The 15,777-nt window shown below is 34.3% G+C and overlaps 1 protein-coding gene across 1 annotated transcript; it reads left to right on the forward strand.

Annotated features, from left to right (window-relative positions):
• The first annotated feature begins 8,680 nt into the window (after nucleotides 1-8,680).
• On the forward strand, nucleotides 8,681-15,562 carry LOC107704509 (H-2 class I histocompatibility antigen, L-D alpha chain-like). Its single transcript, XM_016507475.1, has 8 exons — nucleotides 8,681-8,810; nucleotides 10,430-10,660; nucleotides 12,194-12,424; nucleotides 12,515-12,781; nucleotides 13,247-13,525; nucleotides 13,872-13,988; nucleotides 14,566-14,655; nucleotides 15,122-15,562. The coding sequence occupies exons 1-7, from the start codon at nucleotides 8,681-8,683 to the stop codon at nucleotides 14,643-14,645; spliced, it is 1,335 nt and encodes a 444-aa protein (XP_016362961.1). The 3' UTR covers nucleotides 14,646-14,655; nucleotides 15,122-15,562.
• Nucleotides 15,563-15,777: the final 215 nt, after the last annotated feature.

Raw genomic sequence — 15,777 nt, forward strand, 5'->3', positions numbered from 1 at the left:
GGGGGAGAAATGGCGCTACGAGGGCATTGGTCGGTGCCCCTCCTTCTGTGCATGTCATTGCCTCCATTTAGTTTTTACATGCTATCTGAGAGGAAACAAGCCTCGGCAAGCCATATTTTCACTAGACTAGTTAAAGGGATAGTTCACCCAAAAAATGAAAATTTGATGTTTATCTGCTTACCCCCAGGGCATCCAAGATGTAGGTGACTTTGTTTCTTCAGTAGAACACATATGATGATTTTTAACTTTAACCGTTGCAGTCTATCAGTCGTATAATGCATGGCAATGGTAACAAAATCTATGAGAGTAAAAAAAACATGCACAGACAAATCCAAATTAAAGCCTGCGGCTCGACACATTGACGTCCTAAGACATGAAACGATCGGTTTGTGCCAGAAACCGAACAGTATTTATATCATTTTTTACCTCTAATACACTATGTCCAACTGTCTTTGAGCGCGCGCACGGCATTAAACATCACATTTTCATTTTTGGGTGAACTATCCCTTTAAATGTCACCATAGGCTGCCATTATAATTCAGATGTTGTTGATATCAAGAATTAATTTCTTACTATAGTTGAAATTCCCATTTTACATGTCAGAAATACAATTCTTACTAGAAAAAAAAACTATATTTTTGATATCAGTAATCATGCACGTGGCTACTAATGTCTATTCTTGATCATCAAATACTAGTGAAAATGTTCATTTTTGATATCAATAATTTGATTGTCAGTTGTGACAATGTTAATTTCTGATATCATGAATGTGATTGTAACTAGTAAGAAAGCTTTTTTAGATATCTGAAATTATACTGATATCAGAAATAAATTTTCAGATCGGTTTCACGGTTACAGACATTTACAGATATCAAGAGTTAACATTTCAACTAGTAGCAATTGAATTCTTGATATCAGAAATTCACATTTTTACTAGTAACAAATTGATATCAAAATTGTAATTTCTACTAGTAAGAAATACAAACGTGTATTTGAAATTTTAACTAGTAGCCTAAGAAATACATTTTTGATATCTGTAATAGTTTTGTCGTCCTGTTAACATTTACGCGTGTATGATATGAATTGTTGATATCAACAAATAAATTGTATACTTATACTTCTTGATATCTGTAACTTAATTCTTACATGTTAAAATTGTATTTTCACTAGTAAACATTATTTCAGATATCATGAATTCCTTTTTGGATAGGCTATGTATAGTAACGAATTCTTTTTGGATATGTGCATAATTTAATGATGAGTGCTGTCCCTTATGAATATGCCAGACTATGGCAGATAAATAACAAGATATACAGTGGGTACGGAAAGTATTCAGACCCCCTTCAATTTTTCACTCTTTGTTATATTGCAGCCATTTGCTAAAATCATTTAAGTTAATTTTTTTCCTCATTAATGTACACACAGCACCCCATATTGACAGAAAAACACAGAATCGTTGACATTTTTGCAGATTTATTAAAAAAGAAAAACTGACTGAATACTTTCCGTACCCACTGTAAATGCAGGCTTGGTGAGCAGAAGAGAATTCTTTTAAAAAAAAAAACATTCTTACTGTTCAAAAACTTTTGACTGGTAGCATGAGATTAGTCAGTGCAAGTTTCTTTCAGTTGCAACAGCTCAGAATTACATTTGATTCAGATTTTTATCGTTATCATTTTTTTCCTGATATCAAGAGTTAAACTGTTACTAGTTTAAATGTTAATTCTTGATATCTGTAAATGTCTTATGTCTTTAACCGTTTGTTATTTCCGACATCTGAAAATGTATTTTTGATATCAATATAATTTCAGATATCTAAAAATGGCTTTCATGAGTTCGTGTACCCATATAATCTTAGAATTAGTGGTAAACAGATTTGGCTTGATTTCTGCAATGGAGGGCTCAGAGAGACTATTCTACTCGAGCTCTGTAGCCCCCCAAAACACACATGCCAAATCAGACACCGAGCGAGAGTTACTGAATTAAAGGGAAAGATAATTTGAACATTCGGAAGCCCCCCAAAAAGATGGCACTCCGGCGGGAGCATCAAATGAATCAAGCAATAGTCAATGGACTGAATTTCGAGGGGCAGCTATCTAAATTTAAGAGAAGAGAGTGTTAGATGGGCTTGTTTGATGAGGCTGAGGTCGGAACGGATGTAAGTCTGAAAGGCATCTGAGGACCAACGACCCAGTAATTTAATCTGACCGGAACGGAGGAAAGTCAGGAATTTGGCTAGGAGATCGATGGTTAGAGTTTGGCTGTAATCGGGGCAAGTAGGGTTGTTTTTTTTGGATTCCTTTGATTAAGAGAGTGATCTTGGGCTTTGTTATAGCGGGACATGGATGTCCGTAGATTCATTTAAAGAAAAATTGAATGCCGAAAGAACTAACAATGGAAGAGGTAAGAGGCTGTCTTTTATACTTGGATATTAATTGGAAGATTAGATGGGCATACTCCTCCCGAAATTACGTTAATAACTTATTACTGATCACTTTCATGATATCAGAAATTAATCGAATTATTGATATAAAAAAATGAACGTTTTTACTAGTAGCAGTTCAATTGTTGATATCAAGAATAGACATTTGCACTAGTAGTAGTAACCACGCAATTACTGATATCAAAAATGAAGGCACTAGTTCAAATTTCAACTACTAAGAAATCAATTCTTGATATGAACAATTGAATTTGAATGGCAGCCTATATTGACATTTAACTAGTGAAAACACAATTACAGATATCAAGAATAATATTTTACTCGTTAAAATGTAATTCATGATATCAAGAATTCGATTTCTGCGACAATGATGATATCAAAAATTTACATTTTTGCTATTGGAAATTTAATTCCTGATATCAAAATAGCCATTGTTACTAGTAAAAATCAATTTCCTGATATCAAGAATTATCATTTTAACTAGTGAAAATTGAATCAAGAATGCATATCCTGTGAATGAATATAAGTCAAAACAGCTTGCCATATGAGACGGTGTTTCACTGTTTGTGCTTTCTATCTTGCTCAGAGAAACACTCCCTCCACTACATGTATACAGGCTTGACCAAAGCAGGTCCATTTCCAGTGTTCAGTGCTGTGGGTGAGTCTGACTACATTCAGATTGTTCGCTACAGTAATGAAAAACAAGTGTGGATAAGAGACAATCTGACTGTAGACGACTGGAACAAAGCTCCTGCAGAACTGCCTGAAACTAGAGAAGAGTTCTTAAATTATCTATATGATCTGTCACGCTGCACACCATCTGCAGAGTGTTCTGGTGAGTTTAGACCTTTTCTCTTATCAACATCTAATCAACATATGAGCTCAGGAATAAAAACAAAGGTGTCATTTCATCAAGTGGCCACTTTGGGTATTTCTATACCCTACTCCCTCAAAAGGCACCCACTACCAATTACACGCACACACACACACATGCACATATATATATATATATATATATATATATGTCTGTGTGTGATTTTGTGTGATTGCAGAGTTACATGTACTCCAGAGAATAAGTGGCTGTAAGCTAGAAAAACTTCCTAATAGAACAGTAAAGAGTCTGAAGGCCTTTGATGACGTTGCATACACTCTTAAAAATAAAGGTGCTTCACGATGCCATAGAAGAACCTTTTTGTCTAAATGGTTCCATAAAGAACCTTTAACATCTGAAGAACCTTTCTGTTTGACAAAAGGTTCTTTGTGGCGAAAGAAGTTTCTTCAGATTACAAAAAGGTAAGAAAGAGATGGTTCTTTAAAGAACCTTTGACTGAATGGTTCTTTGTGGAACTAAAAATGGTTCTTCTATGGCATCGCTTGAAGAACCTTTTGAAGCACCTTTATTTTTAAGAGTGTATGATGGAATGGATTTTATTACCTTAAAGTATGACCTTCTTCCATGGATGGATGAAGTCAGAGAAACCAAAATGGATCATCAAACTGGACAAAACCCATTCCTCAGAGATTTCCTCAGAAACTGCTCTAAGTGGATCTCCACATTTAACAACACATATAAGAGTAAGTTCTGATTGCAATACTTTAATTAGTTCTTTTGTGTGTTTTTTTGTTTTTGTTTTACTCTTTCTTATTCTGTCTTGGTAGAGAGGTTGTTTATCATCATTATCATCACCATTTAAGACACTTTAAGCCATGTTTAAATATTCAAACCTGTATGACTTTCACTGTAAAAAACCAGAACCAGAACCAGATCCTCCACGGTCTGCTGCAGCAGTAGTAGCAGTAACAGCAGTTCTGTTTTTGCTCATTGTGATTGTTTGCTGCATCTGCATAAAAAGGAGAAGATCAAATAGTGAGTAATAAATATTCAGCATGATCATTGTTGCATTAAACCTCTAAAAAATTATTGTTTTTAAAACATTTTAATATGTATGAAGAAGGAATGGACAGATTAACAGTATATACTGTATGACAGTAAAAAAAATGTAAACAAGTAGAGATTTTGCTGATAATTTTCCTTTTTTCCCCCCCGAGTTTTATTTGATGAACACAGACTACAAAGTAAGATTATAACAAATGAATGAGAAGTGTGACATCAGTGCAGCTTGACATAAACATTTATGAGAACAATGATATCTGTATATGTTCTATATCAAGTTTTATGATATGCTTTATCTTTTCTAGGTCTGTGAAGTTACAAGTGGGATATATAAGGTGAGTAGTTATGATTTGACATTTACATTTAGTATCTTAGCTGACGCTTTTATCCAAAGCGAAATGAAGACAATAGAAGCAATCAAACCAACAAAAGAGCAATATTATGTAAGTGCTGTGGCAAGTCCCGGTTGTATAACGCAGTACACAAAGCAAGTTTTTTTTTTAAATAATAAATGAAAAGAAAACAGGTAGATATAATAGAAAAGAATAGAGAGTTCTAGTGTTAGAGAGTCAATTATTTGAGGACAGGAGAGTATTATTATGATGATAACCACAGGTGACTTCACATCACGTTCGCTGTCTGTCTTTGTGCAAAGAAAGTAGGAAAAATCTAATCCAAATTCAGTCCAAACTGCAAGTACATTATTGTCATGTGTTTTGATCAAGGGCTCAGTAGGGATGGACTGGGATGTGAACAGGTTCATGAGCACTAAATATAGCACTAAATTATTATTATTTTATTTTTTTCTATTTTGGTGCATTTTGGAGAGAAAAAGTATTCTTAAATTCCAGCTCCATTCTGCAAGAGAAAAAAATAGTATGTTTTTGTTTTTCACTTTAATCAGAATATTATTGCATAACAAACTTTGTTTATTATCTATCTTTGAGCTCAGTTGAAATGTGACTTTTTTTCTTCTTCAAATTTCAGAGTTTCTTGAAACATTTCAAAGGATGAAAAATACATAAAATGTGTAACATGAAATGTAGTTCTCTATTCTCTGGCAGACTGACACGGTCAATTATGAAACGGTGTATAATAGCTTATAGTATATATGATTCTGTTCTGAACAAACTGATTACTGTACAACTGAATTCATTAAGCTGCTTTTTCCAAGCAAATAATGAAGAATTTCACGCTCAATCATTTCTGGTCACTGAGCTATATTCACAGTTGTTGTAGTCTTGTGTTGTTTTCTTAAAGGTGAAGTGTGTAATTTTGAAACTGAAAAAATAATAACTTTCAAAAGTTATTTTATATCCGAAGCTATTTTTATTTTATTTTATCATTGCTACCCGAGTAATATGTACATTTTCTGAAAAATCACCTCCTCATCGGGTCCATTTCAGTTCATGACTGTAATAGCATCTCATTGCTCAGGAAAACTGTTCAAAGCTCATAATTATTTGCTCATATATTACTCATATATATTTTTTACAATGACAAAAAAGCAAGCACACACAAAGATGTCAAAGTGCAAGTACTAAAGATTTATATTAAAAACACCTTTTCTATATGGATGTTTTTTTTGTTTTTTTTAAGAGCTACTAAGGATTATTGATTCACAGAATTATTGATTTTTTATTATTATTATTTTATTTTTCAAATGAGAGGGAAGAGGGAATTATTATTATGACATTTTACACTTTAAATTCATAAAGCCAGTTCCATTTTATTTGTATATTTTGATATCCAGTCTCTGTATGCATGTAAGCTACACTGGTAAAGCAATGAATCTACTGTATGACTCGTTTCTTATCAAAGCTTGATTTTGACTCAGTCTTAAATGACAACCCATTCTCACTCCCAAGGCGTCAAAAACCAAAGCATGGTCAAGCGCCCCTATTAGAAAATCTCTTTATTTCTTTTTGTTCCTATTTCGATTTGTTGTTAAATCAAACTTCAGTCATTCAAATAAAGAAATATTAAGCCCAGAGTCGATTATTCAAAAATGACTGTTTTGATCTGATCATAGCCTAAACGAGTCATGGGTCTGAGTACAGTTATTGGATAGCACTATATTGTAGACAGATTGGAGATTATTCCTAATAAACATGCCGCTACAATTAAAACCTTTACATTAAAATACATTTAAAACAGTGTATTTCAATAATTTCAGCAGCGTGCAGATCCTCGTTTATGTCAGACTGCAGCGCGGACAGTCGCTTAACTCTCTCACATAATGTACCATATATCTATAATAACCGGAAAACAGTTTTTATGACATATGTCGTTATTACGAGAAAAAATGTCGTTTTAATGAGAAAAAGATGCCATTTTAACGAGATAATTATATCGTTTTTAGACATAACATCTCGTTATTACCAGAAAATGTCGTTTTAACGAGATAATTATGTAGCATTAACAACATAGGCTAACATCTCGTTTTTACGAGAAAAGATGTCGTTAAAACGACATAACATCTCATTATTACAACATAATTGAGTGGGGGAAAAAATATGTGTGTGGCAGCAATGCGTCACCGTACAGAACAGTGTTGAACCACTGATTTCTAGTCGTGTCCTATTTTGGAAGACCAAACAAAGTAGTTTCACTTTCACAACGAAACACACAGCGACTCCTCAACATGGCAGCGGCAGCAGCAACAAGACTACAGCGAGAATCCCCTTCTTTCTTTGCGTGAACATTTGGGCGGCGTTATGCAAATCTTCCCACATAGTGAGGTAGGTATGTGGGGGCGTGTTTAAACGAGCCGTTTTAGGTAGGCGTGGCTGACTCTGAACTTTTATAAAGAATATCTCTTTGGATTTGAGACTTCAGTCTTTGCAACTTTACAGATCTTCTTTATGCACCAAGAGCTTGTAACACTTCAAAGAGAAAGGAAAAATGTAAATCGCATCATATGCCCCTTTAACTATTACCCAGTTTTATAATACTCAAAAACAATTTCCAAATGAATATTCATAGCTAATACATTACACACTATTTGTGAACTAAATACCTTTTCACAAAATAAATGACTGAAATACTTAAAAAGAAAATACAACCTTTTCTGCGAAACAGTTACACAAAGATTTTTACATGTTATAGTTTATTAGCTTTATTTAACTTATTATTAAACAATAAACTGGACAATGTTTGTTGCTAAATTTAACAAAATTGAGACTTTTTTTGCATTTTACACCTCATAGAGCCTCTGGTTACTATATAGTCCAATACGTGATCATAAGTGTTGTTATTGAGATTGTATTTCAAGTCATGCAAGTCTACCGGTTAAAGGTCCTTCTTTTCAAATGATGTTTTTTAATCCTGTCTGTTTTTTTAGTTTTTGAGTAAAACATGTTATCTTGGGTGCTGGAAGCTTATTGGTCTTTGTGTGTGTTTATTAATAGTATTGTTTGTCATATTTACTTTTATGTTGCATCAGTTTATTATGCTTTATCAGTCTGTGTCCCTATGTAGTCTATATAACACTGTTCATGATCATGGTGTTGGCAATCCAAAGGTGATGGGTTTGATTCCCAGAGAAAACATGTATTGATCAAATGTACAGTATACTGTAACTTGAATACACTGTAAGCCTCTTTGATAAAAGTGCTTAAGAAAACATGGATATGAAATAACAGAGAACTGTGAGCCAAAGGTTATCAGGATTATAGAGATAAATATGAATTCTGTATTTGAGACTCTCAGGTGAAGCTGTTTGTTTATTAATGTGAAAATACATCTGAAGACTTTCACATATGTGCCTTACAGAGCACTTAAAGATGAATGTTGATGATCAGTTAACGAGGATCTAATTCTTCAGCAGATTAAATATCAACATTCAGGTTCAGCATCTGAAAGCAACAGTTATAAAAGCCGCAAGAAAATAAGCACTTTTTGCACTGCATATATAATGTGATTGTGTACATTTGCTTAAAAACTTTATTAACATCATAAAAAGTTGTCATGGCAGGCATACATTGCGCGCTGATCCCTTTATGGGATGCGCTGAAAATGTATCTAGAAGCAGGAAATATGCAGGCTACATAAGGAACATCTGATCTGTAGACTTCAGCGTCAGTTTTCGTTCATTCTTGCGCATTTTACGGTTGTTGCGTTCGGGACTGGATGAGTAATGTACAGTAGCCGCACGACTACCGTGTATTCTGTTTGAACCACCGAACGGGTCCGGTGTTCTGGCGATCTGCAGTGTTTGTATGTTGGAAAGCCATCTTCTGAATCAAGTGAGATCATTGATCTAATTCAGATAAAAATGTTTTCTTTGCGCCCAGACTGTGATTTCTGCAATATAACACCATTTTTTGAGTAACATAAATTAAATTATGAAGAACGACCCGTCCCACCCGCAAATTATGCAGGAAGCGCGTTACGCACATGTCCCGAACGGCGACCCACTCATTCTGCGCAAGAATGACAAGTTTTTGCGTCAAAAACAGCTGGACGGAGCGCTTGGTATCATGAATCATTTGAAGGTATGCCCAGGGTGCGAACTACGGGGGAGCTAGTGGGAGCTCGGCTCCCCTTAATAAGACATGGGCTCCCCTGAAAACGTGATTTGTTTCTTTTGAGGCACGCGCAAGCGCACGAACCCCCCTATAAAAAAAAAACAAGTGGGCTCCCCCAAAGTCCACGGTATAGTTCGAACACTGGGTATGCCTGTTGTTTGTCAGTGGCTAAATTAATTCTCATTTTATTTCTCTTTTATTTTTTATTGCTGGTAATTTAGAACAGCACATACTGCGTTTAGTTGAAAGTTACTTATCGTCCAAGGATTTACAGTCCTAAGTATAGCCTAGGTAAACTCAGTTTTTTTCAGTGCTAATTCTTTTTTAAATATTGAATTGTGAAAGTCAGTGAGACTTTTTGTCAATGTAGTATGCTAGGCTACTTTATTTAGCTCGTTGTTCCACAGTGGTTATTTAAAAAATAAAACGTATAGCCCTAATATATAAATAAGTAAGTACAACTAGCTTATAATAATGAAATGGAAAAAAGTTTGGACTCTGTTTTTTAGTTTATCTTGCGGATGTTTTGCACTAAATGACTTTCCAGAGTGAAACAGAAAGTGAACTTTCATCAAGCAGCCAGCAGGAGCATAGAGTAGGCTACACCACGTTAAATTCATCCGGAAAGGCGTGCGTCTAAACTATAAATGACAAAATGTCTGAAGCTTTAAATTTAAACATTTTCTGTTTAGATCAAAGAATATTTTTGCTATGTTTTTTATTGTTGTACCCTTTTCTAAGTGATGCGCTACAAGGTAAGCACATATTTCATTACTTTGGATATAGCTTCCTTCTAATCGAAAGCAGCAAGGAAAAGTACCCACAAATGTATAAACATTTTTAGTTTGTTTTTAGGTTATGTGTAATGATTGCATATTAGTAGCCTATGTAGAAATTTACATTAACCCTGATTAATAGCCTCAATGCTGTAAAAGTATTGTTCATTGTCACCCGCGTTAACAAACATTATAGGCATTATAGGTTTGTTTGATCCATATAATGTTGGTCTTAAGCTCAGGTCAAATCCTTCAGAATTATTTGAATTCAAAATTACTATGTGTGTTGGAGAACTGCTGCAGGATGCTAAACTCTGCATCAAAGTTGTGGAGTGATGCTGTACCCGCAGATTTCCGAACAAGTACAGTGGGCATCCGCAAGACAAAGGAGAATACATGAGAATATATTCTGAACATTGTGTGGCGAATTTTCCAAACAAAATAGAACATTGTTTTAAAGTTAAGAAGGCCGTCGCTGTTAAAACAGAAGATCACTTCATCACGCACTCAAGCAGGTTGTGAGCCATGCACTGCCATTTTGGTGTTGCAGTGTGAGACCTGATGAACTGTCATGTCTAACTGTAATAATACCAGAAATAACTCACCCCTTTATTTGTATTTGTTTTAATCTCTATTTGAAAAGCATCTTACACTAGTTGAATGAACATATTGATCAACATTAGTGAGCGTTAGATCAGGAGAACTTGATGACAGGAAGCTCTGTCATATAAGCTTGGGTTGTTTCACTTTCCGATTTAAACTTTTGTGGTTTGTTTTCTGTTTGCATCAGAAAAGCACCACTTCTGCTACATGTTTTCGGTTTTAACAGTCAAAGCCCAAATTTCCCTTGGGCCTTGGGCTTCTGTGGCTGTTTGTGATGACAAACAGGTCGCTTACTACAGTAATGAAGATAAAAAATGGATAAGAGAGAGTCTGACTATAGATGAACCACCTGATTCTAGAGACTGGTACCTACATCAGTTAAACACTCTGTCAAGCTGCACGGTCTCACAGTGTTCTGGTGAGTTTCAAGCTTTTCTCTTATTAATTATCAGACTTGTTATGAAACTTATGAAAGAAGTATAATTATCTTTTCATTCTGCCCAAAGTCCACGGTATAGTTCGAACACTGGGTATGCCTGTTGTTTGTCAGTGGCTAAATTAATTCTCATTTTATTTCTCTTTTATTTTTTATTGCTGGTAATTTAGAACAGCACATACTGCGTTTAGTTGAAAGTTACTTATCGTCCAAGGATTTACAGTCCTAAGTATAGCCTAGGTAAACTCAGTTTTTTTCAGTGCTAATTCTTTTTTAAATATTGAATTGTGAAAGTCAGTGAGACTTTTTGTCAATGTAGTATGCTAGGCTACTTTATTTAGCTCGTTGTTCCACAGTGGTTATTTAAAAAATAAAACGTATAGCCCTAATATATAAATAAGTAAGTACAACTAGCTTATAATAATGAAATGGAAAAAAGTTTGGACTCTGTTTTTTAGTTTATCTTGCGGATGTTTTGCACTAAATGACTTTCCAGAGTGAAACAGAAAGTGAACTTTCATCAAGCAGCCAGCAGGAGCATAGAGTAGGCTACACCACGTTAAATTCATCCGGAAAGGCGTGCGTCTAAACTATAAATGACAAAATGTCTGAAGCTTTAAATTTAAACATTTTCTGTTTAGATCAAAGAATATTTTTGCTATGTTTTTTATTGTTGTACCCTTTTCTAAGTGATGCGCTACAAGGTAAGCACATATTTCATTACTTTGGATATAGCTTCCTTCTAATCGAAAGCAGCAAGGAAAAGTACCCACAAATGTATAAACATTTTTAGTTTGTTTTTAGGTTATGTGTAATGATTGCATATTAGTAGCCTATGTAGAAATTTACATTAACCCTGATTAATAGCCTCAATGCTGTAAAAGTATTGTTCATTGTCACCCGCGTTAACAAACATTATAGGCATTATAGGTTTGTTTGATCCATATAATGTTGGTCTTAAGCTCAGGTCAAATCCTTCAGAATTATTTGAATTCAAAATTACTATGTGTGTTGGAGAACTGCTGCAGGATGCTAAACTCTGCATCAAAGTTGTGGAGTGATGCTGTACCCGCAGATTTCCGAACAAGTACAGTGGGCATCCGCAAGACAAAGGAGAATACATGAGAATATATTCTGAACATTGTGTGGCGAATTTTCCAAACAAAATAGAACATTGTTTTAAAGTTAAGAAGGCCGTCGCTGTTAAAACAGAAGATCACTTCATCACGCACTCAAGCAGGTTGTGAGCCATGCACTGCCATTTTGGTGTTGCAGTGTGAGACCTGATGAACTGTCATGTCTAACTGTAATAATACCAGAAATAACTCACCCCTTTATTTGTATTTGTTTTAATCTCTATTTGAAAAGCATCTTACACTAGTTGAATGAACATATTGATCAACATTAGTGAGCGTTAGATCAGGAGAACTTGATGACAGGAAGCTCTGTCATATAAGCTTGGGTTGTTTCACTTTCCGATTTAAACTTTTGTGGTTTGTTTTCTGTTTGCATCAGAAAAGCACCACTTCTGCTACATGTTTTCGGTTTTAACAGTCAAAGCCCAAATTTCCCTTGGGCCTTGGGCTTCTGTGGCTGTTTGTGATGACAAACAGGTCGCTTACTACAGTAATGAAGATAAAAAATGGATAAGAGAGAGTCTGACTATAGATGAACCACCTGATTCTAGAGACTGGTACCTACATCAGTTAAACACTCTGTCAAGCTGCACGGTCTCACAGTGTTCTGGTGAGTTTCAAGCTTTTCTCTTATTAATTATCAGACTTGTTATGAAACTTATGAAAGAAGTATAATTATCTTTTCATTCTGTGATTGTAGAGCTCCATGTTCTTCAGAGAATGGTTGGTTGTGATCTGGTGAATTTTCCTGATGGAACAATGAATCTGACAGTATTTGATGAATATGGATTTGATGGAGAGGATTTTATTGCCTTTAATTCTGATGCTCTGCAGTGGATTGATAAAAACCCCAAAGCCAAAGAAACCAAAATGAAATGGGACCTTCAAACAGGACGAAACAAATTCATAAAGAAATACCTGAACAACTGCATGAACTGGATCTCCACATTTAACAACACTAAAAAGAGTATGTTTTAATCAGATTATTTAATTAGCTCCTGTCTCAGCTTGTAATGTTTAATGAAAATGGCATAACCAGATCTTCTGGTGAATCTACAGACTTCTCTCTGGTGACATGCTGGATTTCTCAAATCATTTATTCTGCATAAGCTCATGCATAAACAAGCTAACATTCACCTGTGTCCTCTTGTGAGAGTCACACCCACATCACATCATCCATTCGACAACTGATGCACTAAACCAAGCCCCACCCTACATTTTTTTTCTTTTATCATGTTAACCTTCAGTTAAACAAATAATTCATACTGAAAATGTCATCATTGAAATTTCATTTACATTTTTGTCATAATTTATTGAACCTCATGTTGTTCCTGTCATGTGGATCACATAAGCAGAGCACAGAAACCACTGAGACAGGCAAATTCTTTGTTAAATGTGTATTTGTTAATTGCATTATTATTTTCTGCTCCAGATTCACCAGATGTTCGTGTCTTTGCGAGGAAAGCTCCTGATGATCACAGTAAGATGGTTCTGAGCTGTCTGGCCACTGGTTTCTACCCCAGAGATATTGAGATGAACATCAGATTGAACAAAATTAACATTCAGAACCAAATATCATCTGGAATCAGACCAAATGGTGATGGATCCTTTCAGCTGAGAACCAGTGTGAAGATCGACAGAAACCACGAAGGATCTTATGACTGTTTTGTCATTCACAGCAGTCTGACAGAACCAGCTTCAATAAAATGGGGTAAATGTCACTATAAATACAGTCTTAAGTGAATATGAGCAGAATGAGTCTTCTACATTAAAGGGGTCATATGATGCTTTTTTAAAGATCATTATTTTGTGTATTTGGTGTAACAGAATATGTTGACATGCTTTAATGTTCAAAAAAATGAAATGTAAATACAAGTAGTCACATTATAATTGCATTGTTGCAGTAGAACATGATAATGCTGAAATTAATTGTTTCTGGTTACAAATGATAACAGTTAAAGTGCCTCATTTCAGTTCAACAGTTTATAATATTGACAAAAATCAACATTTGTAATATTTCGTTTTTATTTTTTATTTATTTGTTCTTTCTTCTGCAGATGGAATATGTATTAACTGTGAAACAGAATTTCTATGGCTTGTTATAGCAGGGGCACCAGTTCTAATTATAGTTCTCACTGTGATTGCTTGCATCTACAAAAAGAAAAGGTCAAATGGTGAGTTATAAATATTCAAGATGAACAATATTCATTGTTGTTTTGAGGAAAGACTCTACAGGTGAACAGGGTAATAGTTATCATACCTCCCCAGCTGATTGATTATATTAAGAATTGCAAAAAATGTTGTATTCCAAGTTTACTGAAGTTGTATTTTGAATATGCAAATGACACAATCTAATTTAATATGCACTCATTTGCATAATTTTCCAGAACATAAATCTGAATATTGGATAAAGTCAAGTTAAAAATTATTGTTTAATTTTACATTTTTTTTCATCAGCCAGAGAAAACTTACTTAAAGGTGTATTTAGGATGTTTTCTTTCCACTAGTCTGAAAGAAGACATGCTATGAAAGCAAAATAGCCCAAAATCTTAAAATTGACCAGTGTATGAAAAACAATGGTTTTGCCAGTAGTGTCTTGCATTAAATCTCTTGTTTTTATATATCCTTGTTTTGACATTTTAAACTGTATATTAATTAGAGCTGGACAGTTTTGGCAGTATATATATATATATATATATATATATATATATATAAAGTATACAAATTTTTAAATAATTTGTGTCTTTCTAGATCTCATATGCAGTTCTGAATATTATGGTGAAGTGAGGAACGGTTCTGAGCAGTTCTCTCATGGAAGAGGTTGTGATTAGCTCAACACAGGTATCTCAATATCACATTTATTGTTTTTTTTTTTTTTGAGCAAAGAGTTGTAAAATCCAAATTCAGTCCAAAGCATTATACATTAAATTCTGCAGGTACACCAGTCCAATTATGTTTTTTGAGTTCAGTTGTAATGGATCTACGGACTGAACTGGGGAACACTGATTAGATTAAAAGGGCACCGATTACACATGAAATGACAATGTGTTCTTTCTTTCTGGTTCTGCAAAAAATGTAACTTGTTTTCATTTTTTAGTTTTTGTTTCTAACCTTTGTCGCCTCTGTTTTAATAAGAATACATATTCCTATTTATGTTCCTATTTAATTTACCTATTTATGTTCCTTTATACTTAGTTGAAACATGATGCTGTTTTTTCATGTTTGACAGTTTCTTGAAACACTTCATAGAATCAAAAACACACCTTAAATGTGTTATATGCGTAACAATTCTCTGTTGTTGTTTTAGGCAAATGGAGGTTGGCGAGATATGAAATTAAATTAAATGAACCATCTCAGGATTTATAAGAAGGAGATGCAAAGGACTGGTTTCAAACAGGTTTCCTTCTCATTTCTGTCACTGGATAGACATATAAATATCATCAGTTGAGTCAAATGTCGACTCAAACAGATCAGTCTCACACTGTTACACTATTTAAGAAGTCAAACTTCCAATGACTTCTAGTTGAAAATGAAGACACAAGAAAATATTTCAAATATGTCACCTTTACCTTTGCCAAAAGAATACATTCATCACCTTTATGGACTAACCCTGTTACTCGATTTTAGTGATTTTTTTAGCTTGTCGTTGCTACTTTAATGAAATGTGCACTTTCTGAAAAATCACTTCATGTCCATATCTGTTGATTCAGTTGCATTTGATCTGTTGCTCAAGAGTTACTACTACTTAAAGCATTCAAATGTGTTACCTCTGTTAGTTTTATCTTGTTTGGGTTAATCTTGTGTGTTATGTACTTTATTTTTTTCTGGTAATGAAATGATGGCAATGGTATGAAACGTTAATTCAATTCATGTTTCAATCAAATGAAAATTAAACAAACCCTTTTCCCTTTCATTTTTTGGAAAACAAAGTGCTGCAAAACAGAGGTTTACTGTTAAAATTAT

The sequence above is a fragment of the Sinocyclocheilus anshuiensis genome, unplaced genomic scaffold (assembly GCF_001515605.1).
Source record: "Sinocyclocheilus anshuiensis isolate Anshui unplaced genomic scaffold, SAMN03320099.WGS_v1.1 scaffold61, whole genome shotgun sequence".
NCBI lineage: Eukaryota > Metazoa > Chordata > Actinopteri > Cypriniformes > Cyprinidae > Sinocyclocheilus > Sinocyclocheilus anshuiensis.

What these genes read in the sequence shown, in the direction of transcription:
- LOC107704509 (XM_016507475.1), top strand. Translation starts at nt 8,681, where the DNA reads ATGAAGAACGACCCGTCCCACCCGCAAATTATGCAGGAAGCGCGTTAC. An exon ending in ACAGCTGGACGGAGCGCTTG is followed by an intron (nt 8,811 to 10,429) that starts GTATCATGAATC and finishes TGTTTGCATCAG; the next exon opens with AAAAGCACCACTTCTGCTAC. An exon ending in ATTTAACAACACTAAAAAGA is followed by an intron (nt 12,782 to 13,246) that starts GTATGTTTTAAT and finishes TTTCTGCTCCAG; the next exon opens with ATTCACCAGATGTTCGTGTC.